Source organism: Choloepus didactylus, chromosome 11 (genome assembly GCF_015220235.1).
Source record: "Choloepus didactylus isolate mChoDid1 chromosome 11, mChoDid1.pri, whole genome shotgun sequence".
Classification (NCBI taxonomy): Eukaryota; Metazoa; Chordata; class Mammalia; order Pilosa; family Megalonychidae; genus Choloepus; species Choloepus didactylus.
In genome coordinates this window covers 19,183,314-19,201,858 of record NC_051317.1, presented here as the reverse complement: position 1 = coordinate 19,201,858, position 18,545 = coordinate 19,183,314, and the positions used below count along the sequence as shown (strand labels likewise).

Sequence of the window (18,545 nt, the reverse complement as noted above, 5' to 3'; positions counted from 1 at the left end):
ATGGAAGGAGGAATTTTCATCACAATTAAACATAAGAATTCACTCTTCCTCTGTCCCAAGACTACTCACAAACAGGATTTTTCTTTACCTGCTGCCTCTACTTGCCAATAATGCATTTGGCAATGTTTGTTTGTTTTCAATTCCGTTTTATTGAGATGTATTCACATACTATACAGTCATCCATGGTATACAATCAGTTGTTCACAGTACCATCATACAGTTGTGCATTCATCACCCCAGTATAGTTTTGAACAGTTTCCTTATACCAGAAAGAATCAGAATCAGAATAAAAAATAAAAGTAAAAAAGAACACCCAAATCATCCCCCCCATCCCACCCTATTTTTCATTTAGTTTTTGTCCCCATTTATCTACTCATCTATCCACACACTGAATAGAGGGAGTGTGAGCCACAAAGTTTTCACAATCACACTGTCACCCCTTGTAATCTACATTGCTATACAGTCATCTTCAAGAGTCAAGGCTACTGGGTTGGAGTTTGGTAGTTTCAGGTATTTAGTTCTAGCTATTCCAATACATTAAAACTTAAAAAGTGTTATCTATATAGTACATAAGAATGTCCACAGAGTGACCTCTTGACTCCATTTGAAATCTCTCAGCCACTGAAGCTTTATTTTGTTTCATTTCGCATACCCCTTTTGGTCAAGAAGATGTTCTCGATCCCACGATGCCAGGTCCAGATTCATCCCCGGGAGTCATATCCTGCGTTGCCAGGGAGATTTACACCCCTGGGAGTCAGGTCCCACATATGGGGGAGGGCAGTGAGATCACCTGCCAAGGTGGCTTAGTTAGAGAGAGAGGGTTTGGCAATATTTTTAATCAATTGTCCTTGTGCTTCATAAGAAAAGTAGCAGCAACCTTCACACCTCAAGGGATTATTACAAATTCCTGCTGCCAACGGAATTATACCTTTTGGTTACAAGTTATAATTTGTTTTCACTGTCCAACTTGGTCAGAACTCTTTTAGTTGAAAAATGACAGAACCCCAACTCAAATTGGCTTAGGCAAAAAAGGGAATTTACCAGCTCATGTAATGGGAAGTTCCAAGGTAGTTCTGGCTTCAGACATGGCTGGATACCGAGGGGCTCCGAGGACAAATGGGTGTCTCGTGCTAGCCCTCAGCTCTGCTGCATTCTGGTTGACTTCATCCTGGGACAGGCTGTCCTCATGGGGCAGCCCGATGCCCACAGCCCTGGCTGGCCTCTTACCCAAGAGATCTTACCCAGAAATCCCAGCAGACACCAGAGCAGTTCTTCCTAGTAGTTGGAGCAAAAATTCCAGGGCTAATGCCCATAGGTTCTGATTGGCTTGGCTTGGGTCCCACAGGCACTGCTGACCGACCAATCCCTGCAGCCACAGGCACTGTCTCACTAGCCAAGCCAGAGCATGTTCTCTTCCTCAAGCCACGTGAACTGAAAGTGGGGCAGCATTGCCTCCCCAAAGGAAAACTGGGGGCTATCACTAGAAAAAGGTGTGATAGCAGATGGGCAGGCCAGAGCAACAGCGGTCTGTTATCCAACTCTGAGTTGCAATATCCTTAAAACATGCATATAATAAATAGAAATACAGCAGGCCAAAAACACATAGATGGCCTGAGATAACACGAGCCTCTTACTTCTGTCTTGGGTGGGACGAAGGTCTTTGATGCAGTGTAAAATAAGTGCAGTTGACCTCACCTGCCGTGACCTTTGACCCACCCCAGCCTCGGTTCCTCTGAGATCCTGACCCTCTTGCTGGCTTCTCATCCGCCAGAACCTCAAGCGCGTGGCGGAGGTGTGGATGGACGAGTACGCCGAGTACATCTACCAGCGCCGGCCCGAGTACCGCCACCTCTCCGCCGGGGACGTCGCAGCCCAGAAAAAGCTCCGCAGCTCCCTGGACTGCAAGAGTTTCCGGTGGTTTATGACCAAGATCGCCTGGGACCTGCCCAAATTCTACCCGCCCGTGGAGCTCCCGGCTGCAGCTTGGGGAGATGTGAGTGTGGGGCGAGGGCTGGTTCCATAACGGGCGGGACCCAGTGCCAAATGAAAACGCAGACCCCCTGTTCACAAACCAGGAGAAAAAGCGCCGTTAAAGGTATAAAATATGACATTAAAGGGATAAAATAGGGAAATTTTCCTTTCTTCCATGGTCTTTCTCTAGACTTGTTTTGGTGAGGTTTATTTGCTATTTAATGTTCTAAGTAAAGAAAAATTAAAACTACAATTTATTGGCATGAATTTTACCATTCATCTTTATATTATGCAGTGCCGGTTTTAAGTGCAAGTGTAAGAGCATTTAACTCGTGTGCAGAATCACTGAAATTACACAGTCCATATCTCATACCTCATACATACAAATGTATTTCTTTCTTACCAGAACAGTGGACTCACTGACAAAACTAACTCAACTGTTTTTATTTCCCTTCTTGATTTGTGCACATTCTCCCAACACTCCCTACCTCCAGCTTACAGATGCGTAAGGAAGCCCCGAGAGGAGAAGGAACTCTGGGTGCCCTATCTTTCCCTTTCTTCTATGTCATCATTTGCTGAAAGTAACATGAGTAAGGACATGGTAGGGTTCCTTGGTCCTTCCTGTTTCGTAGAAAGCCATTGCCTTTCCTGTGCATTCAAAGCAAGTTCTGGTTTGAATGGAAAGTTTGGCCTCTCAGCCCATCAGTGCCACCACTTAGTCACGGATGTAACACTCTGACCCTGGCCTTGCTTAGACTCTCACTAACTCCCATGCCTCATGGGTCCGCTGGTATAGTGTGCTCCTGGGACATCAAGAACCCTATATGGGAATGGGGCAGCAAGGAACAGCAGACACATACATGGTGTGTATCTCCTCTACTCACACACATACCCCATTTCCCACCTGACTTTACCATCAAGCAAATTCAAAGATAAAAATTATTCAGAATCTCAAGAATCCACAGCAGAGCTTTAAGCCAAGTGCGGGGCCCTTCCCGTGTCACACACCCACGAAGGCAGCCCTGCTGGAGGTGGCAGACCAGGCTTATTGCATGCACAGGCACCCCGTTGTCAGACCCTGGTCTCTGAGCTGAGAAGGCCCACTCATTTATAGACATGTGCATTGATTGGGAGCAGAGAAGCCGAAAGGTTGGGTCTCTTTCAGTTGCAAGTGACAGAAATGGATTAATTAAAAAAAGGGAATTTACTGGCTCTCCAAGGAGCCGGGGGCAGCTGTGGCTTTGGACACACCTGGATCCAGGAACTCAAATGATGTCAGTCTCTTTATCTCTGGCTTAACTCTGTCTCCTTTTGTGTTGACCTCATGCTCAGGGTAGCAAGGTGTCGTCCAGAAGCTTCAAGCTGACAAACCCCAGCTTGGCCAACCCAGCAGAAAGTTTATGCCTCTTTCTCAATAGAGACAGCAAAGGTCCAAAAATCAAGTCTCGTTCCTCCATCCTGGATCATGGGTCTGTTCCTGCCCAGTTTATTGACCATCTCCCCCATGTTATAATGTAGCTTCTCTGAGAAGCAGACACCAAGATCAGATTAACTGTGCAAGCGATGTCCTGGGGAAACTCCTGGGAGGGAAAATGAGGAGTGAGTGGGGAAGGCTGGGGAGCCTCGGCCCATGATGCAGGGAGAGGGAAGGGATGAGGCCTGGGGTGGGAGGAGTCCAGAGCAGTGCAGCTCTGGGGAGGTCTTGGTGAGGCTGACAGGGAATCTCCAGCCAAGCCAACCATCACAGGAGTCCGGCCTCTCCAGGAACAGGCCTGCCATCCTACCCCTGCCCCACTCCATCACCCACTGGGAGCACTCCAGAGGAAGCTTCGGGGGGCTGTTAGCCTGCAACAGGAAATCCGAGTGGCACGTTTTCACAGCCACCATATCCCCCCACCCCCAAGATGATAGTGCGATTTCTGTGACACAGGAACTACATTTGCTACACCCAGCACCTAGCACAGTAGCCCACATAGTGGGTACCCAGTAAATAACTAGGCTAAACAAACGAGCAGCCTCGGGTCCCAGTCCAGCGTTCTTCCTACCACACCACACTACACCCGTCACAACGGTTGAAAAGGACGTGAGACCCCTACTGTTCTAAGGATCTGGGGGCCAGGGGTGGGAGTCAGTGCCTGTACCTCCTGCTGTTCACCTGCCCTGAAAGGCAGAGTCCAAGACCCTAAAGCAAAGGTTTCATGTCCTCTAAGAGGGTGTTTTTCAAGTATGGTCCCTGGACCTCCTGAGCCTCTGTCACCTGGAATGGGGATAAAATTCAATTCCAGAATCTATTGGAGCCAGAAAGTCTTCATTTTAACCATTCTCACCTCTAATACCCTACCACCCCTACCCCATGCCTCCGCATGCTCTAAAGAGAGCAGTGATTAAGCAGCTACTCTTGTTGACTGACTATTTGAGAGTCTGTGTGCTGGTTTAATGAACTTTCCTTTAAGGACATGCTCAAGGCACTTCCAACAACCGAGAGCCAACTTTATGAGGACAATTCCGAGCTTACCCCATCTAATGTCTGTGCTTGGCCCCCTTTCCCCACTCCCGAGCAGGGGCCCAGGTGGGTACCTGGTGGTGCCTCAGTGGTCCACTCTGTCCCACTTTCCCTTCCAGATCCGCAATGTGGGCACGGGGCTGTGTGCAGACACGAAGCACGGAGCACTGGGCTCCCCGCTGAGGCTGGAGGGCTGCATCCGGGGCCGCGGGGAGGCCGCCTGGAACAACATGCAGGTAAGGGACCCTTCTCGGGGAGTGGCAGCCAGATCCTCCATTCCACCCGCAGTCCCAAGAGCTCACGCGGTCAGGGCTGGGAGGAAAATTGTGGGTCAGCACTAGTGACAAGAGTCAGCTCAGGGAACAAGTTATAAGAGCGTCCTGAACACCTTGGAAAGAAGAATCCTTTGCTTTGCAATAAAACCATCCATCTGGACTGCTTTGTTTACAAATGACAGACTCCCCACCCCAAATGGCCTTCAACAAAAAAGAGGGACTTAGTGGCTCATGTCATTGGGAAGTCCAGACTGTCAGGCATCGCTGCAGGGTCTCGACTCTGCTTCCCTCACTGTTGGCTTCATTCTTACCCTGGCTCCCCCCATGTGGTGGCAGGTGCGACCATGACTACCAGCAGCCACGGCTCCCAGGCCCCCAGGGGAAAATATGTCTTCAAGAGTTCAGGAAGAGCGCTGGGCTCTCCAGCACTGTTGGCGAGGCGATGCAGTCCTCCACTCCTGGGGCCTGCGGATGGTCAGCCTCACTTGAAGGATAGGGAGAAGGGTCGAGGGGTGCTTCCCTGAGGGACCATTCCCCAGGGATGTTGCTACAAGAAGGAGGAGCACAAGCCAGCCCTGCAGGAAAAGCTCCTGCTCTTGGGAAACTGCAGTCAGCTTTCTGAGATCCTTTCCTCAGAGCAGCTAACCCCAGTGTTTAACCCAGAATCCATTGAATCTTGTTTCCAGGATACATTTTTATAGTCTCCTCACTGTGGCAATTTCTGATATTTTTGGACGTATACACTGATGTAAGCCCATTAGTGCAGGTTCTCTGCAGAAACAGCCCAGAAAAAAGAAAGAAGGTCAGAATAGATGCCAGGAATGGACAGCCGCTCCTCTCAGGGGCACACGATGCCCACCCGACTGCATCTGTCCCTCGCTCTAAATGCATCTCACTGCCTCATCCTTGCTCTTTTTTTAAACACAATGTCTTTGCATACATGTGAGAGTATATATAACATTACTTTGTCTTTTACATATCACCCACTTTGAAATGTCTTTTACCTAATACATGGTTACTGTGAAATATTGAAAACTTTAAACAGCGTAGAAAGTGTCTAATTTTGAAGCCCCTTTTGAGATCTTAAGGCTCAAGCCAAAGGGTCTTCCTAACACCAGTGCAAACTCCAGGCCGCCTTTACCCTCTGTGGCTCTTGGGGTTTTATTTATAATGCTAATTTCAAAAGTTAAAGGTGACTTGAAAGTAGTTAAAATGGGAAATTTTATGTTTATATATGTTATAACAAAAGTCAAAAAAAAAAAAAAGGCAACATAGAACTGCCCAACAGAAAGAGTAAACCCCAATGAAAATCAGGGACTCTAGTTAATAATATAATAATATGGGCTCATCAGTTGTAACAACTGTGCCACACCACTGCAAAATGTTAACAATGGGGAAAACTGTGTGCATGGATGCATGGTGCATGGGAGCTCTGCCCTTCCTGCATGATCCCTCTGCAAACCCACAGCTGATCTAAAAAATGGATAAGTAAATAAATAAATAAGTTAAAAAATATTTTCCAATCAATCCTAGCTTCCATTAAAATCCATTATAAACCCCAATATTTTTCATTAGTGTAATAAATAAATAAATTGTGGAATATTTATATCACTTGCTACATTCATGCTAAACAGTCTTTAGAAGGAATGTATTAGAAATGTATATTTAGACATTGTGTATTAAACAAATGTGTCTTAGAAATTCTAGATCTTGAAAACAATATGGAATGATAATAAGTTACACAATATTATATATAACATATATTTTTGCATTTATTTGTTATGTTTATGCCTCACCCTTGATAACAATTCTTTTGAGATAGTGGCTTTTCCTAACTCTGCTGAATTTTCCTAGGCAGTGGGTGGCTCCCCACAGCCCCCACCCTAGGATCCCAAAGAAGACCCAGAAGATCATGGGGCCTGGAGAGAATGGGCCCAGAGAACCAGGCCTCAGAACAGTCCTCATTAACGCCTGGGGATCCACTCAAACAAGCAGCAGGATGGTGCCTGGGTGTGGGCCAGGACAGCCTCTGCCTTCCAAGATGAGAAACACATTTGCCAAATTACTCCAGTGGAATCTATGCCGCCCTGGGGCCTTTAACCACCCTGAGCAGAGAGCCTTAGTGAACCTGTGAAGGAAGAAATGTGAGTCTAAAAGGCAATACCTGAGCTGGAGAAGGCCTGGGAAATGAGCTTTTAGCAGGCAGTGGCTGGCAATCCCTACCACCAACACGGATGTCTGCTTCTCCCAGACACTGGATTACCCTCCTACCAGGAACAACAGCAACAAAAAAAAGAATGAAACAACAGTTTTCAAGAAAGTGGGCATCAATCAGCAAAAGATGGTAATCCCAGAGAGATGTGAAACAAGCCAGATGAGCCCTGTGTCTATCCCGGCTCACTCCCTGAGTTTCTAGTCTGCAGCACATGGAGAGGGAACCCAGGTGGAGTCAGGCAGCCTCCCTGAGTTGAGACTGCAGGGAAACCAAGGTGGCTGGAGTCCACAGGACAGAGTACTGAGAGAAGACAGCTGCACAGCGAGAGCTCTTCAGAGCTTTACAAAGGACCCCTCTTGGGGGTTGAATCATGTCTCCCAGAAAAAGGCATGTTCAGGCCCCAACCTCTGGGCCTGTGGATATGAACCCAGTTGTAACTAGGACCTTTGAAGATGTTACTGGTTAAGATGTGCCCAAACTGAAAGAGGGTGGGCCTTGATCCAGTAGGGCTGAAGTCCTTATAAGCAAAGGATATCAGGCACAGAAAGAAAAGCCACGAGGAGCAGCTAGAAGCTGGAAGTCAACAGAACCTGGAAGAGAAAGGAGAAGACACTGCCGTGTGCCTAGTCATGTGATAGAAAAGCCAAGGAACCCCCAAAATTGCTGACCAGCCAGAAGATACTGACCCTGGGAGGAAGCAAGCCTTCTAGCTTCTGAAACCATGAGCCAATAAATGCCTATTGCTGAGCCAACCCATTTTATGACATTTGTTTTAGCAGCTAAGAAACTGATATAGTCCCCCACAAGTGTTCAGCTGAGAGCTGATGAGTGCATGCTTGTGAAGAAACTACATGGGGCTAGAGAAAGAACCACTTGAGAGGGTAGAGGGAGCAGAGCCTGGGGCTCAAGCAGGGCCAGCAGTAGTACCTGTTCCCACCAGCCAGAATGATTCACAAGGAATTAGATGAAACAGCCAGAAAGGTCTTGCCCTTCTGAAGAAATGATGGCTGAAATTTTTCCAAATTTGATGAAAACTATAAACCCACCAATCTAAGAAGCTCCACTAACCCCAAGCACAAGAAATATGAAGAAAACTACATCAAGACACATCATAATCAAATAGCTCAAAACCGATAATAAAGAGAAAATCTTAAAAGCAGACAGAGGAAAAGAACACGTACGTAGAAAGGGACAAAGATGTTCTAGTTTGCTAATGCTGCGGAATGCAAAACACCAGAGATGGATTGGCTTTTATAAAAAGGGGGTTTATTTGGCTACACAGTTACAGTCTTAAGGCCATAAAGTGTCCAAGGTAACACATCAGTAATCGGGTACCTTCACTGGAGGATGGCCAATGGCGTCCGGAAAACCTCTGTTAGCTGGGAAGGCACATGGCTGACATCTGCTCCAAAGTTCTGGTTTCAAAATGGCTTTCTCCCAGGACGTTCCTCTCTAGCAAGCTTGCTCCTCTTCAAAACATCACTCACAGCTGCACTCACTTCCTTCTCTTTGAGTCAGCACGTTTATAAGGCTCCACTGATCAAGGCCCACCCTGAATGGGTGGGGCCACGCCTCCATGGAAATATCCCATCAGTTATCATCTACAGTTGGGTGGGGCGCATTTCCATGCAAACAACCTAATCCAAACGTTCCAACTTAATCCCCACTATTATGTCTGCCCCACAAGATTGCATCAAAGAATATGGCTTTTTCTGGGGGACATAATACATTCAAACCGGCACAAAAGATAAGGATAACAGATTTCTCCTTAGAAAGAATGCAGGTGAGAACACAGTGGAACAACATCTTTAAAATACCAGGGGAAAAAAAAAATCAACCTAGAATTTGATACTGGTGAAAATACCTTCCAGAGTCAAAATAAAATAAACACATGAAAACTTGCTTAACATCATTAGTCATTAAGGAAACATAAATTAAAATAACAAGAGATAACACCACACATCTAATAAAAAGACTGACCATTCCAAGTGTTGGCAAGGATATGGCTGCAGTGGAAGTAAACATTGCTGGTGGGAATGTAAATGCTACAACCACTTTGGAAAAGTTTGGCAATTTCTTAGAAAGTTAAACATCAACCTATCAAATGATCCAGCCATTCCAGTCCTAGATATTTATCCAAGAGAAGACAAAGCATATATCCATACAGAGACTTGTACACAAATGTTCGTAGCAGCTTTTTTGGTAATAGCTCAAAACTGAAAACAACATAGATGTCCAAGAACAAGTAAATGGAGTGATATGTCCATACAGTGAAATTCTACTCAGCATAACAAGGAATGAACTATTGATAAATTCTATTTAACAATATAATACATGGATGAATCTTAGCAAAAATTATGCTGAGTGAGAAAAATCAGACCAAAAAAAAACATACCATGTGATTCATTCATGTAAAATTCTAGAAATTGTTAGCTGACCTCTAGTAACAGAAAGCAGATCAGTGGTTGTGTAGGGATGGGGGGGTGAAGGACGGGGAAGGGATGACAAAGGGGAACAAGAACACTCTTGGGGGTGATGGATCTCTTCCTTATCTTGATTATGGTGGTGGTTTCATGGGTGTAAACATCTGTCAAAACATCAACTTGTACCCTTTAAATGTGTGCAGTTTATTGTATGCCAATTATTGTTCAATAAAGCTGCTAAAAAAGGAAGCTTATCAAGCAGATGCAAAGTGGGGGCCTGGTTTGGATCCTGATTCAAATAGATAAACTGTGAAAAGAAATGTTTAAGGCAACCCAAGAACACTTGAACTGTGGATATTTGATCCCATTAAGGAAGTGTTAATAACTTTTAATGTTATAATGGTACTTACTGAAGTATTTACACATGACATGAGATGATGTCTGGGATTTGCTTCAAAATAATGAAGGGGTTAGTTTCGCTTTTGCTGCCATGGAGGAGTCTCCGTGAGTGAAACACTAGGGTGTAGCTGCAGCCCGCTGGGGGCGGTCCGGAAGGCTGGAGCCTTTCGGTGTCCTTGCGGCATTTCAAATAAAGCTTCGTTATGTTGCCGCTGGACTGTTTCTGTGAATTCCTTTCGGCTCTGGTGGAGCCCAGCTTCTTCCAGTAAGCCGGAAACAGCAAGGGAGAAAAGATGGTGGCACAGAGAGGAGTGGAAGACTGTTAGTCCCCCCCAGAACAATTCATAAATGACCAAAAAACTAGTAAATAACCTGGAATAACTGCGGGGAGACAAACATGGCTGTCCACTCATCATCCACCAACCTGAATTGGGAGGAATGCCCAAGATCGCAGCATAAAATCTGTAAGTAAAACTGCGGACCCGCGCTGTGAGCTGAGAGCCCCTCCCTCACGGAAGCCTCACAGTGCTAGAAAGCAGCACTCTCTCCGCACAGCTCCAACTGGGGTTTTAATGTTAACTGCTCAATACAGACAGTGAATTTTCAGCAAGCAGACAGAGGCTTTTGGGGACAGCTGACCTTGGGAGAGTCAGGGGACATAATCTGTCTCAGGACGGGGAGCCCAGAGGCTGACGGGTGAAACTGGGAGCTTTTCTGTCCCTTTCTTTCTCTGTGGAGAAAACTGCAGCCATTTTCAGCCCACAGCACTTTGCAGTAAAGACAGCCTCAGCCATTTTAAAATCAAAACCCTTTGATCATCAGAGTCAGAGAAACAAAGAACTTACTGATATGCAGTTGACCTCTCTGGAGGGATCATAGCTTCCCAAGAGGAAAGGGAGGGGCCCAGCGCTACTGCCTGCCTTTCTGGAACCAGACCCCAAAGCCTCAGGGAGGAGAGCCACAGGCCACACCCTCTTACACAGGCGGTGACAGGTTGCACCTGCCAAACAGAAAAGCACAGGTGTATTAATCCTGTAAGGAAAACCATCAGGGAAACCAGATACTGAATATTTCCTCCTTCTGTGACCTGAACCTGTTCTCATCTGGGAAAACCTGATTGGGGTGGCCTAGGAGGTCAGATGCCTAGACAACAGAAAACTACAGCCTACACTAACAAAAATGAAGCTATGACCCAGTCAAAGGAACAAACATACACTTCAACTGAGATACAGGAATTTAAACAACTAATACTAAATCAATTCAAAAAGTTTAGAGAAGATTTCACAAAAGAGATAGAGGCTGTAAAGAAAACACTGGGCATATATAAGGCAGAAATTGAAAGTTCAAAAAAACAACTAGTAGAATCTATGGAAATGAAAGGCACAACACAAGAGATGAAAGACAATGGAAACATACAACAGCAGATCTCAAGAGGCAGAAAAAAACACTGAAGAACTGGAGAACAAAACACCTGAAAGCCTACACGCAAAGGAGCAGATGGAGAAAAGAATGAAAAAATATGAGCAACATCTCCGGGAACTTAAAGATGAATCAAAGTACAAGAATCTACGTATCATTAGTGTCCCAGAAGGAGAAGAGAAGGGAAAAGGGGCAGAAGCAATAATAGGGGAAGTAATCTATGAAAATTTCCCATCTCTTATGAAAGACATAAAATTACAGATCCAAGAAGCACAGCGTACTCCAAACAGAAGAGATCTGAATAGGCCTACGCCAAGACACTTAATAATCAGATTATCAAATGTCAAAGACAAAGAGAGAATCCTGAAAGCAGCAAGAGAAAAGCGATCTATTACATACAAAGGAAGCTTAATAAGACTATGTGCAGATCTCTCAGCAGAAACCATGGAGGCAAGAAGGAAGTGGTGTGATATATTTAAGATACTGAAAGAGAAAAACTGCCAACCAAGAATCCTATATCCAGCAAAGCTGTCCTTCAAATATGGGGGAGAGCTCAAAATATTTTCTGACAGACAATGAAAGACTTTGTGAACAAGACACCTGTCCTACAGGAAATACTAAAGGGAGCACTGCAGAGTGATAGGAGAAGATGGGAGTGCGTGGTTTGGAACACAATTTTGGGAGATGGTAACACAGGAATGTAAGTACACTGAACAAAGATAGCTATGTATATGGTTGAGAGAGGAAGGTTGGGAGCATGTGAGACAGCAGAAGAAAGGAGGAAAGATAAAGACTGGGACTGTGTAACTTGGTGAAATCTAGAGTGTTCAACAATTGTGATAAAAAATATGTTCTTTTATGAGGGGGAACAAGCACATGTCAACCTTGCAAGGTGTTAAAAATGGGGAGACGAGGAGGGATGCAATCAACGTAAACTAGAGAGTAACTAACAGAATCATTGTATTATGCTTCCTTTAATGTAACAAAGTGATATACCAAGGTAAATGCAGATAAGAGGGGGGATAGGGGAGGCATGTTAGACACTTGACATTGGTGGTGTTATCTGACTCTTTACTCTACTTTGATTTAAGGTTATCTTTCCTTTTGCTGCTTCCTAGCTGTTATTTTTTTTCCTCTTTCTTTTTTCTTTTTTCTTTTTCTTTTGCCTCTACCTTCTTTGACTCTCCCTCCTGCCTTGTGGAAGGAATGTAGATGCCCTAATATAGATAGTGGTGAAGGTGGTGAACACATAAATATGTGACCATACAGAGAACCATTGATTGTTTACTTAGGATGGAATGTATGGGGTGTGAATGAAACTATCTTAAAAAAAAAAAATGGGTTGATGTCAAGAAACTCAGTATACTGAGTGAAATAAGCCAGACACATAAGGACAAATATTGCAGCGTCTCACTGATAAGAACTAATTATAATATGTAAACTCATAGACATAAATATAAGGTACCAAAATATAGGGCAAGGCTTAGGAATGGGGAGTGGTTGCTTAGTATGAGCAGAATGTTCAACTAGGATGAACTTAAATGTTTGGAAATGAACAGGGGTGTCGGTAGCAAGATGTGAGAATAACTAACAGTGCCGAATGACATGTGAATGAGGTGGAAACAAGAAGCTCAGAGTCATATATGTCAGCAGAAGGAAAGTTGGAGGTCAAAAGATGGGAATGTATAAAACGGAATCCTATGGTGGGCAATGTCCATGATCAGCTGTACAAATATTACGAAACTCTTCCATGAACCAGAACAAATGTATGACAATACAACTAGAAGTTAATAATAGAGGGACAGATAGGGAAGAAATATATACCTATTGCAAAGTATATACTACAGTTTGTAGTATTTCAGCATTCTTTCACAAACAGTAACAAATGTACTATACCAACACTACGAGTCAACGATTGAGGGGGGTTGGTCAGGGATATGGGAGGATTTGAGTTTCCTTTTCTTTATCTTTCTTTTTTTTCCATCTTTCACTTTATTTCTTGTCTGGAGTAATGAAAAGGTTCTAAAAATTGAACAAAAATTAAGTGTGGTGATGGATGCACAGCTGTATGAGGGTACCAGGGGCAACTGATTGTACACTTTTGATCTTTGGATAATTGTATGGTATCTGAACAATCCCAATAAAAATTAAAAAAAAAATCAAAAAAAAAAAAAAAAAAAAATAATGAAGGGGTGGGGGTAGTGGTGGGGTATAGCTGTAACAGGATTGCCCATGAGTTGATAATTGTTGAAGCCGGGCGATTGGATAGGATGTATGGTCACTATACTCTTCTCTGGGCCTTTGTGTTTAAAATAAATGAAGAAGTAGAAAAGAAAGGAGTCGTATCTGGCTTAGCTGTCCCTCTTACGATGTCCCTGTGTGCACAGGTGTTCACATTCACCTGGAGAGAGGACATCCGGCCTGGAGACCCCCAGCACACCAAGAAGTTCTGCTTTGATGCCATCTCCCACACCAGCCCAGTCACCCTCTATGACTGCCACAGCATGAAGGGCAACCAGCTGTGGAAATACCGGAAAGTAAGACATGACATGTGGGGGAGGGCAGGGCCACCAGCTTGATTAAAACAAACAAACAAACAAAAAATCAGTGTAGGGCCTCACTCCTCTCCCAATAGAGCTCACTCACTCATTCATTCATTTGCTCCCCAAAGCTACCATGCCCGATTTACAGTCACTCAGGAGAAGCCAGAGATCCAGATTTTTATCTGAATTCTCCAGAATCTTAAATGTTGGCAACTGAGTCCATTAAGGAAAAAGGGAAAAAAAAGCCACCACGAGGTCCAATGAAATTTAACAGGAGACGGGCAGCCTTTAGGGGCCAGGCCTGGAAATGACACGCATCGCTTCTGCCAACATACCACCGGTGCCAGAACTCAGTCACGTGGCAACACCAGCTGCCAGGGGGGCTGGGCTGTGTCTTGCAGTTGTGCTCACAGACAAAACCAGGCAGGTCTGGTGAGCAGCTAGCTGGTGACTTCCTCACTTACTGTTATTATTGCTGTTTTGACTGTTCCTATCCCCATTGCTGCCCGGCTGCTAACCTTCCTGTGTTGTAGGACAAGACCCTGTACCACCCCGTCAGTGGCAGTTGCATGGACTGCAGTGAGAGTGACCACAGGATCTTCATGAATACCTGCAATCCCTCCTCTCTCACCCAGCAGTGGCTGTTTGAACACACCAACTCAACAGTCTTGGAAAAATTCAATATAAACTGAGTCCTCCCATCCCCTTGGCAGGCCTGGCGGGGTCCCCTCCTTCCCCACCCCACCACCCAGCACCCACTGCAGCCTTCCTTTCCCGAGGGAAGCAAGGCCTCCCTGAGCGCCCCAGGTAAAAGGTGCTGGCCAAATGGTTCGGGGCAAAGAAGGCCCTTGCAGCCACACTTCTCAGACCTTCCAAAGCCGGAGCAAGGTGTCTGCATGGTCCTACAGCCCCTGAGTCTTGGGAGTGGTGTGGGGTCAGCCCCTATGAGGGGCCTCAGGAGAAAGCAGAGACTGCTTTAACCCCTGCTGGTATCATGGGAACCCAGAAGGGCCTTTGCAACTTTGTCACAATGCCCCCTTGAGCATCCTGCTGGAGGAACGCAGGGCAGTCTAGTGCTGCCCCAAAATGAGTGCTGGGTGATTGCCCACTCCTCAGGTGGCTACTGTCCATGAAGATCCTTTAGAAAGATAAACAAATTGTGCCCGTTTGGGGCAGCTTTTAATAGCACTGATGCCACTCATCCACAGGAGAAGGGAAAGAAGTCTTTCTTGAGGCCACTTGTTTCAGCCTTTAGTTTCTGTCTGTTCCAGGGGTGACTGCCATCTGCCATTCCTGCCCAGCTTCTGTTCTCTGTCAGTCCCAGTGGTTCAGTCGAAGGCCGTACCTGGGGCTCTCGGAGCATTTGGTACTGACCACTGGCCAGCTGCTAGGCATGAGGCCAGAAGAGGGATCCCAAGATATTCCTTTGCAGCCATGGACATATGGGATGTCTTCCCCCTGGTCTCTGGGCATTTGAGTTGCCCATGAAAGTTCTCTCCAGGCGCAAGGACAGCCCGGCCACCAGCTTTTCATGGATGTATTTCAGATGCCCTTGGGCCTGTGGAAAAGGCCTAGTAGAAGACCTCCAAATAAGAAATGCTGGCTGAATTTCCCTGATCCATGCTTCCATTTGCCTCTCTCTCTCCCAGGCAATTAATTACCTGCCTGAAGAGAGGAATAGGGGTGCTCATCTCACAAAGTCCAGAGACCTCCAGGGCAAAGTGCCAACCCTCTGACCTCATTATGGTTTTAGTTCTCAGTATAGAACTCAAGAATTTGTTAAAGATCTCTACAGTTTGATCACAGACTCTAGAATGCTACATAGGAATCTGGCGGTCTAGCACCCAGTATAGATTTCTAGAATTCTGTGATTAAAGCAGCCAGCCAGGTGTAATACAGTCAAGGCAGCCCAGCCTAGAGACAATCTGTGAAATCCCAGGTTGGTGATGTTGGTGGGTGGGGCAGGGGCACCTGTGTGTCCATCAGCTTGTACCAGAGGCTGAAACGGGCCTCAGAGAAGACCAGAAGCCCCAAGTCCTTTCCACTGCGTCACAGCTACAGTCTCATTTGCAGCGGAGGAAAGAACCCAATGCCCCACGACCAGATACACACCCAGCTCCATGCCAGTCCTTCATGTTTACCTTTTGCTTCGTTAATTATGCATCAGATGCCCAAAGGGTTCCCAAACTAATAGAAGGCATTTCTGTAACCAGCCTGCCACCCACTGAATCAGAAATAGAAACATTCCACAGCTTACAGCTTCCACCAGATAGAACAGGAAGTGCTCAGTATTCCAATTAGAGTTGGGTCTCTCAATTGTGTCATTTACCAATTAACTGAGATATAAATCTGGGAACAGAGCCACGAATCTGCCTTTGAGATGCTGGCTGATCTCAAGGCCATCAGTTGTCAGGAAGAGTGGAGTAGGGCAGGGGGAGTAAACACTCCCAAGCACCACCACCACCACCCTGATTAAACATGTAGCTGGGAAAGGTTCGCTTCCACTTCTGCCCCAGCACAGCCGTGCTCTGGCCAGGAGAGGCAGCCCCTGTGCTCACGAAGCTTGCTTGTTGATCTTCAGTGTCTTCTTCCAACCAAGTGCTCTGTCTTTAAAAGTGGCCCTCTATAGGAAGGAGTCCAAAGATAAGGCCCCTTCTAGAATCCAGAATAACAAGAGGGTGGCAGTTTGGAGAGCTGAGTTAGTATTCATCACCGGAGAGCAATGCAGCATCATTAAAATTAAAAACTGTGCCTTTTAAAAAAAAAATGCAAATGTACAGCAAATCCCTAAACTTGAATCATTTCCTAGTGCCTTGCTAGACAAACAAAAGGGCAGGGTTGGGGGGAGGGGAACATTTTTGGTGGTGTGTGCAGTTGCTATTGAATGAGTGTGTTTCTTAATGTCTAATTTAAAGCAGGAGATGTTGGGCCCAGAGCAGGATCTGAGACTGAGATGCCCCCGAGTCCAGAAGCCAAAGTTGTTTCAATTAGTGCGAGTAAGACTCCAAATTTAAAAGGCAGCTGGATAGCTTGTTTAGTCCAGAGCCTAGAAAAGCCTCAGCAGCCCTTAGGAGAAGGTCCTGTATTACCTCACTGAGCCCTGTTTGGGGACCATCCTGGTGGTCCCCCATCCCAGCCCCCAAACAGAGCACTTGTCCTGTCCTCGCTATGGGGAGTAAGGAGTGGGGAGCACAGGCTAGACTTCCAAATGGCCCCGCTCCCGATGGGCAGCAGAGTGTTCTCAGCAAGACCGGGTTTCCTGTGGCAAGCAGGAGCAGCCAACAAGCAGTCCTCAGCTGTCCTTTTTCCCGTCCTTTGTTTCTTCTTTCAAGTCTGGTTTTGCACCCTCAACAAGGCGAGGGGCAGCTGCTCTGAGCACTCTGGCGTTTGCCATTGCTGAGCCCACAGACCATCAGCAGGTCCTGGGACTTGACAAAGTGTGGAATAGGGGAAGGAAGAAAGGAATTTCTGTGATTAACTGACCTATCAACCTATTGGAAATACCAAGCCACTCTCATTATTTTGGCCTCATTTTTTAAAACTGCTAGTCTCAAGGATTCAGCTTCCTGCTTTCACCCCAGCTGATGCTCAGCAGAGCTCAGCCAGGAACTTGTGGAGCTGTGGTCAGCCAGAAGGCCAGTGGGTGAGAATGTGGGCCCCTTTCCCACTGACGCCTTTATTCTGAGGATGAGGTCATAAAACAGGGAATGGCTTGAAAGTATCATGACTCTGTCGCCCACAAGCAGCCTTTCCAAGGGGGCGCTCCAGAAAACATTTCTGAATGCAAAGACCATCTTTGGTGTAAGTATAATGCCTCTGGAGGTGGCTAAATCTACAGGCACATTTGTGAAAAGCCATTCCACCTTGTGCTTCCAATGGAGTCTGTGCTAGGTGGTCCTTTTCAATTCTGAAAACGATCCAAAAACTATTGTTTCTCCCCTTTAAGAAGAAACAGACCAGAGGCAGAGGGGGGTACATCAGCAAAAGAGAGCTGATGCGTGGGGGGGGGGTGGGGGGGTGGTAACATTAGGCCCAGAGGACAAAGAGCAGTTTTTGTTGAAGGTATAGTGTATGAAGTCCTGAAGTCTACATTGCCTTCACTTTTCAACCCTCCTGCTTGTTGAATTTGTGCTTCTCTTTAAAAAATAGGTGATGTCCTTGAAAATGGCTCCATATTTCTTTTTGTGCATCCACATTTTTCTAATCTCTGGAGTCTCAAGTGGCAAAGCACTTTACAGTAGGGTCTGAGAATTCTGGATCCCTTTCTTCAAGTAGTTTGTTGATAAAAGTTGACTGATCTTTTCTAATTCCTAGGAAGTGGTGCATTTTTAATGCTTTCTGAAGATTTTTAAGTATGGGATGGGCAGGGAGTGCAGTTCTGTTCTGCAATTCTTTTCTGCTTTCAACTGATGCTCTCTGTGAAAACCCACGTAATATTTTAGTGCAAACTTGAATTTGAGCCATGGCCCCTCCACCTCAAGGTCAGGAGTTGGACCTATGTTTTAAGTGAGGAGGTTCTCTTAACATCCACTCCCAAAATAGCTTTAATTCCGCTGCTCCAGGCAGTAGGGTTGGGCTCCTGCTCTGTTGTTAGCTTAAAGACCGGGATCCCAAAGGGGTTACAGGCAGGGAATATTCAAGAAGTCAGACTGGGACTCCATAGAGAAGCTCAAGACCACCAACCTCTCTTCTCCTGCCTGGAAAAGTGAGCCTTTGTGAAGAAATGACTTACAATGTACAATTGTAATTGTTGTTGAGTAAACCTCCAGACTTTCTCTAAAGTGGTCTCTGGCCTGT

The 18,545-nt window shown here is 45.8% G+C and overlaps 1 protein-coding gene across 1 annotated transcript in view; it reads left to right on the top strand.

The window, feature by feature from the left end:
- The window catches only part of GALNT10 (polypeptide N-acetylgalactosaminyltransferase 10), a 244,112-nt gene extending 226,366 nt beyond the window's left edge, over positions 1-17,746 (top strand). The window contains exons 9-12 of the mRNA XM_037799553.1: positions 1,772-1,993; positions 4,594-4,710; positions 13,593-13,742; positions 14,282-17,746. Coding sequence (XP_037655481.1) covers positions 1,772-1,993; positions 4,594-4,710; positions 13,593-13,742; positions 14,282-14,440 — 648 coding nt within the window. The 3' untranslated portion in view covers positions 14,441-17,746. The remainder of the gene's footprint in view (positions 1-1,771; positions 1,994-4,593; positions 4,711-13,592; positions 13,743-14,281) is intronic.
- The last annotated feature ends 799 nt before the right edge of the window (positions 17,747-18,545 follow it).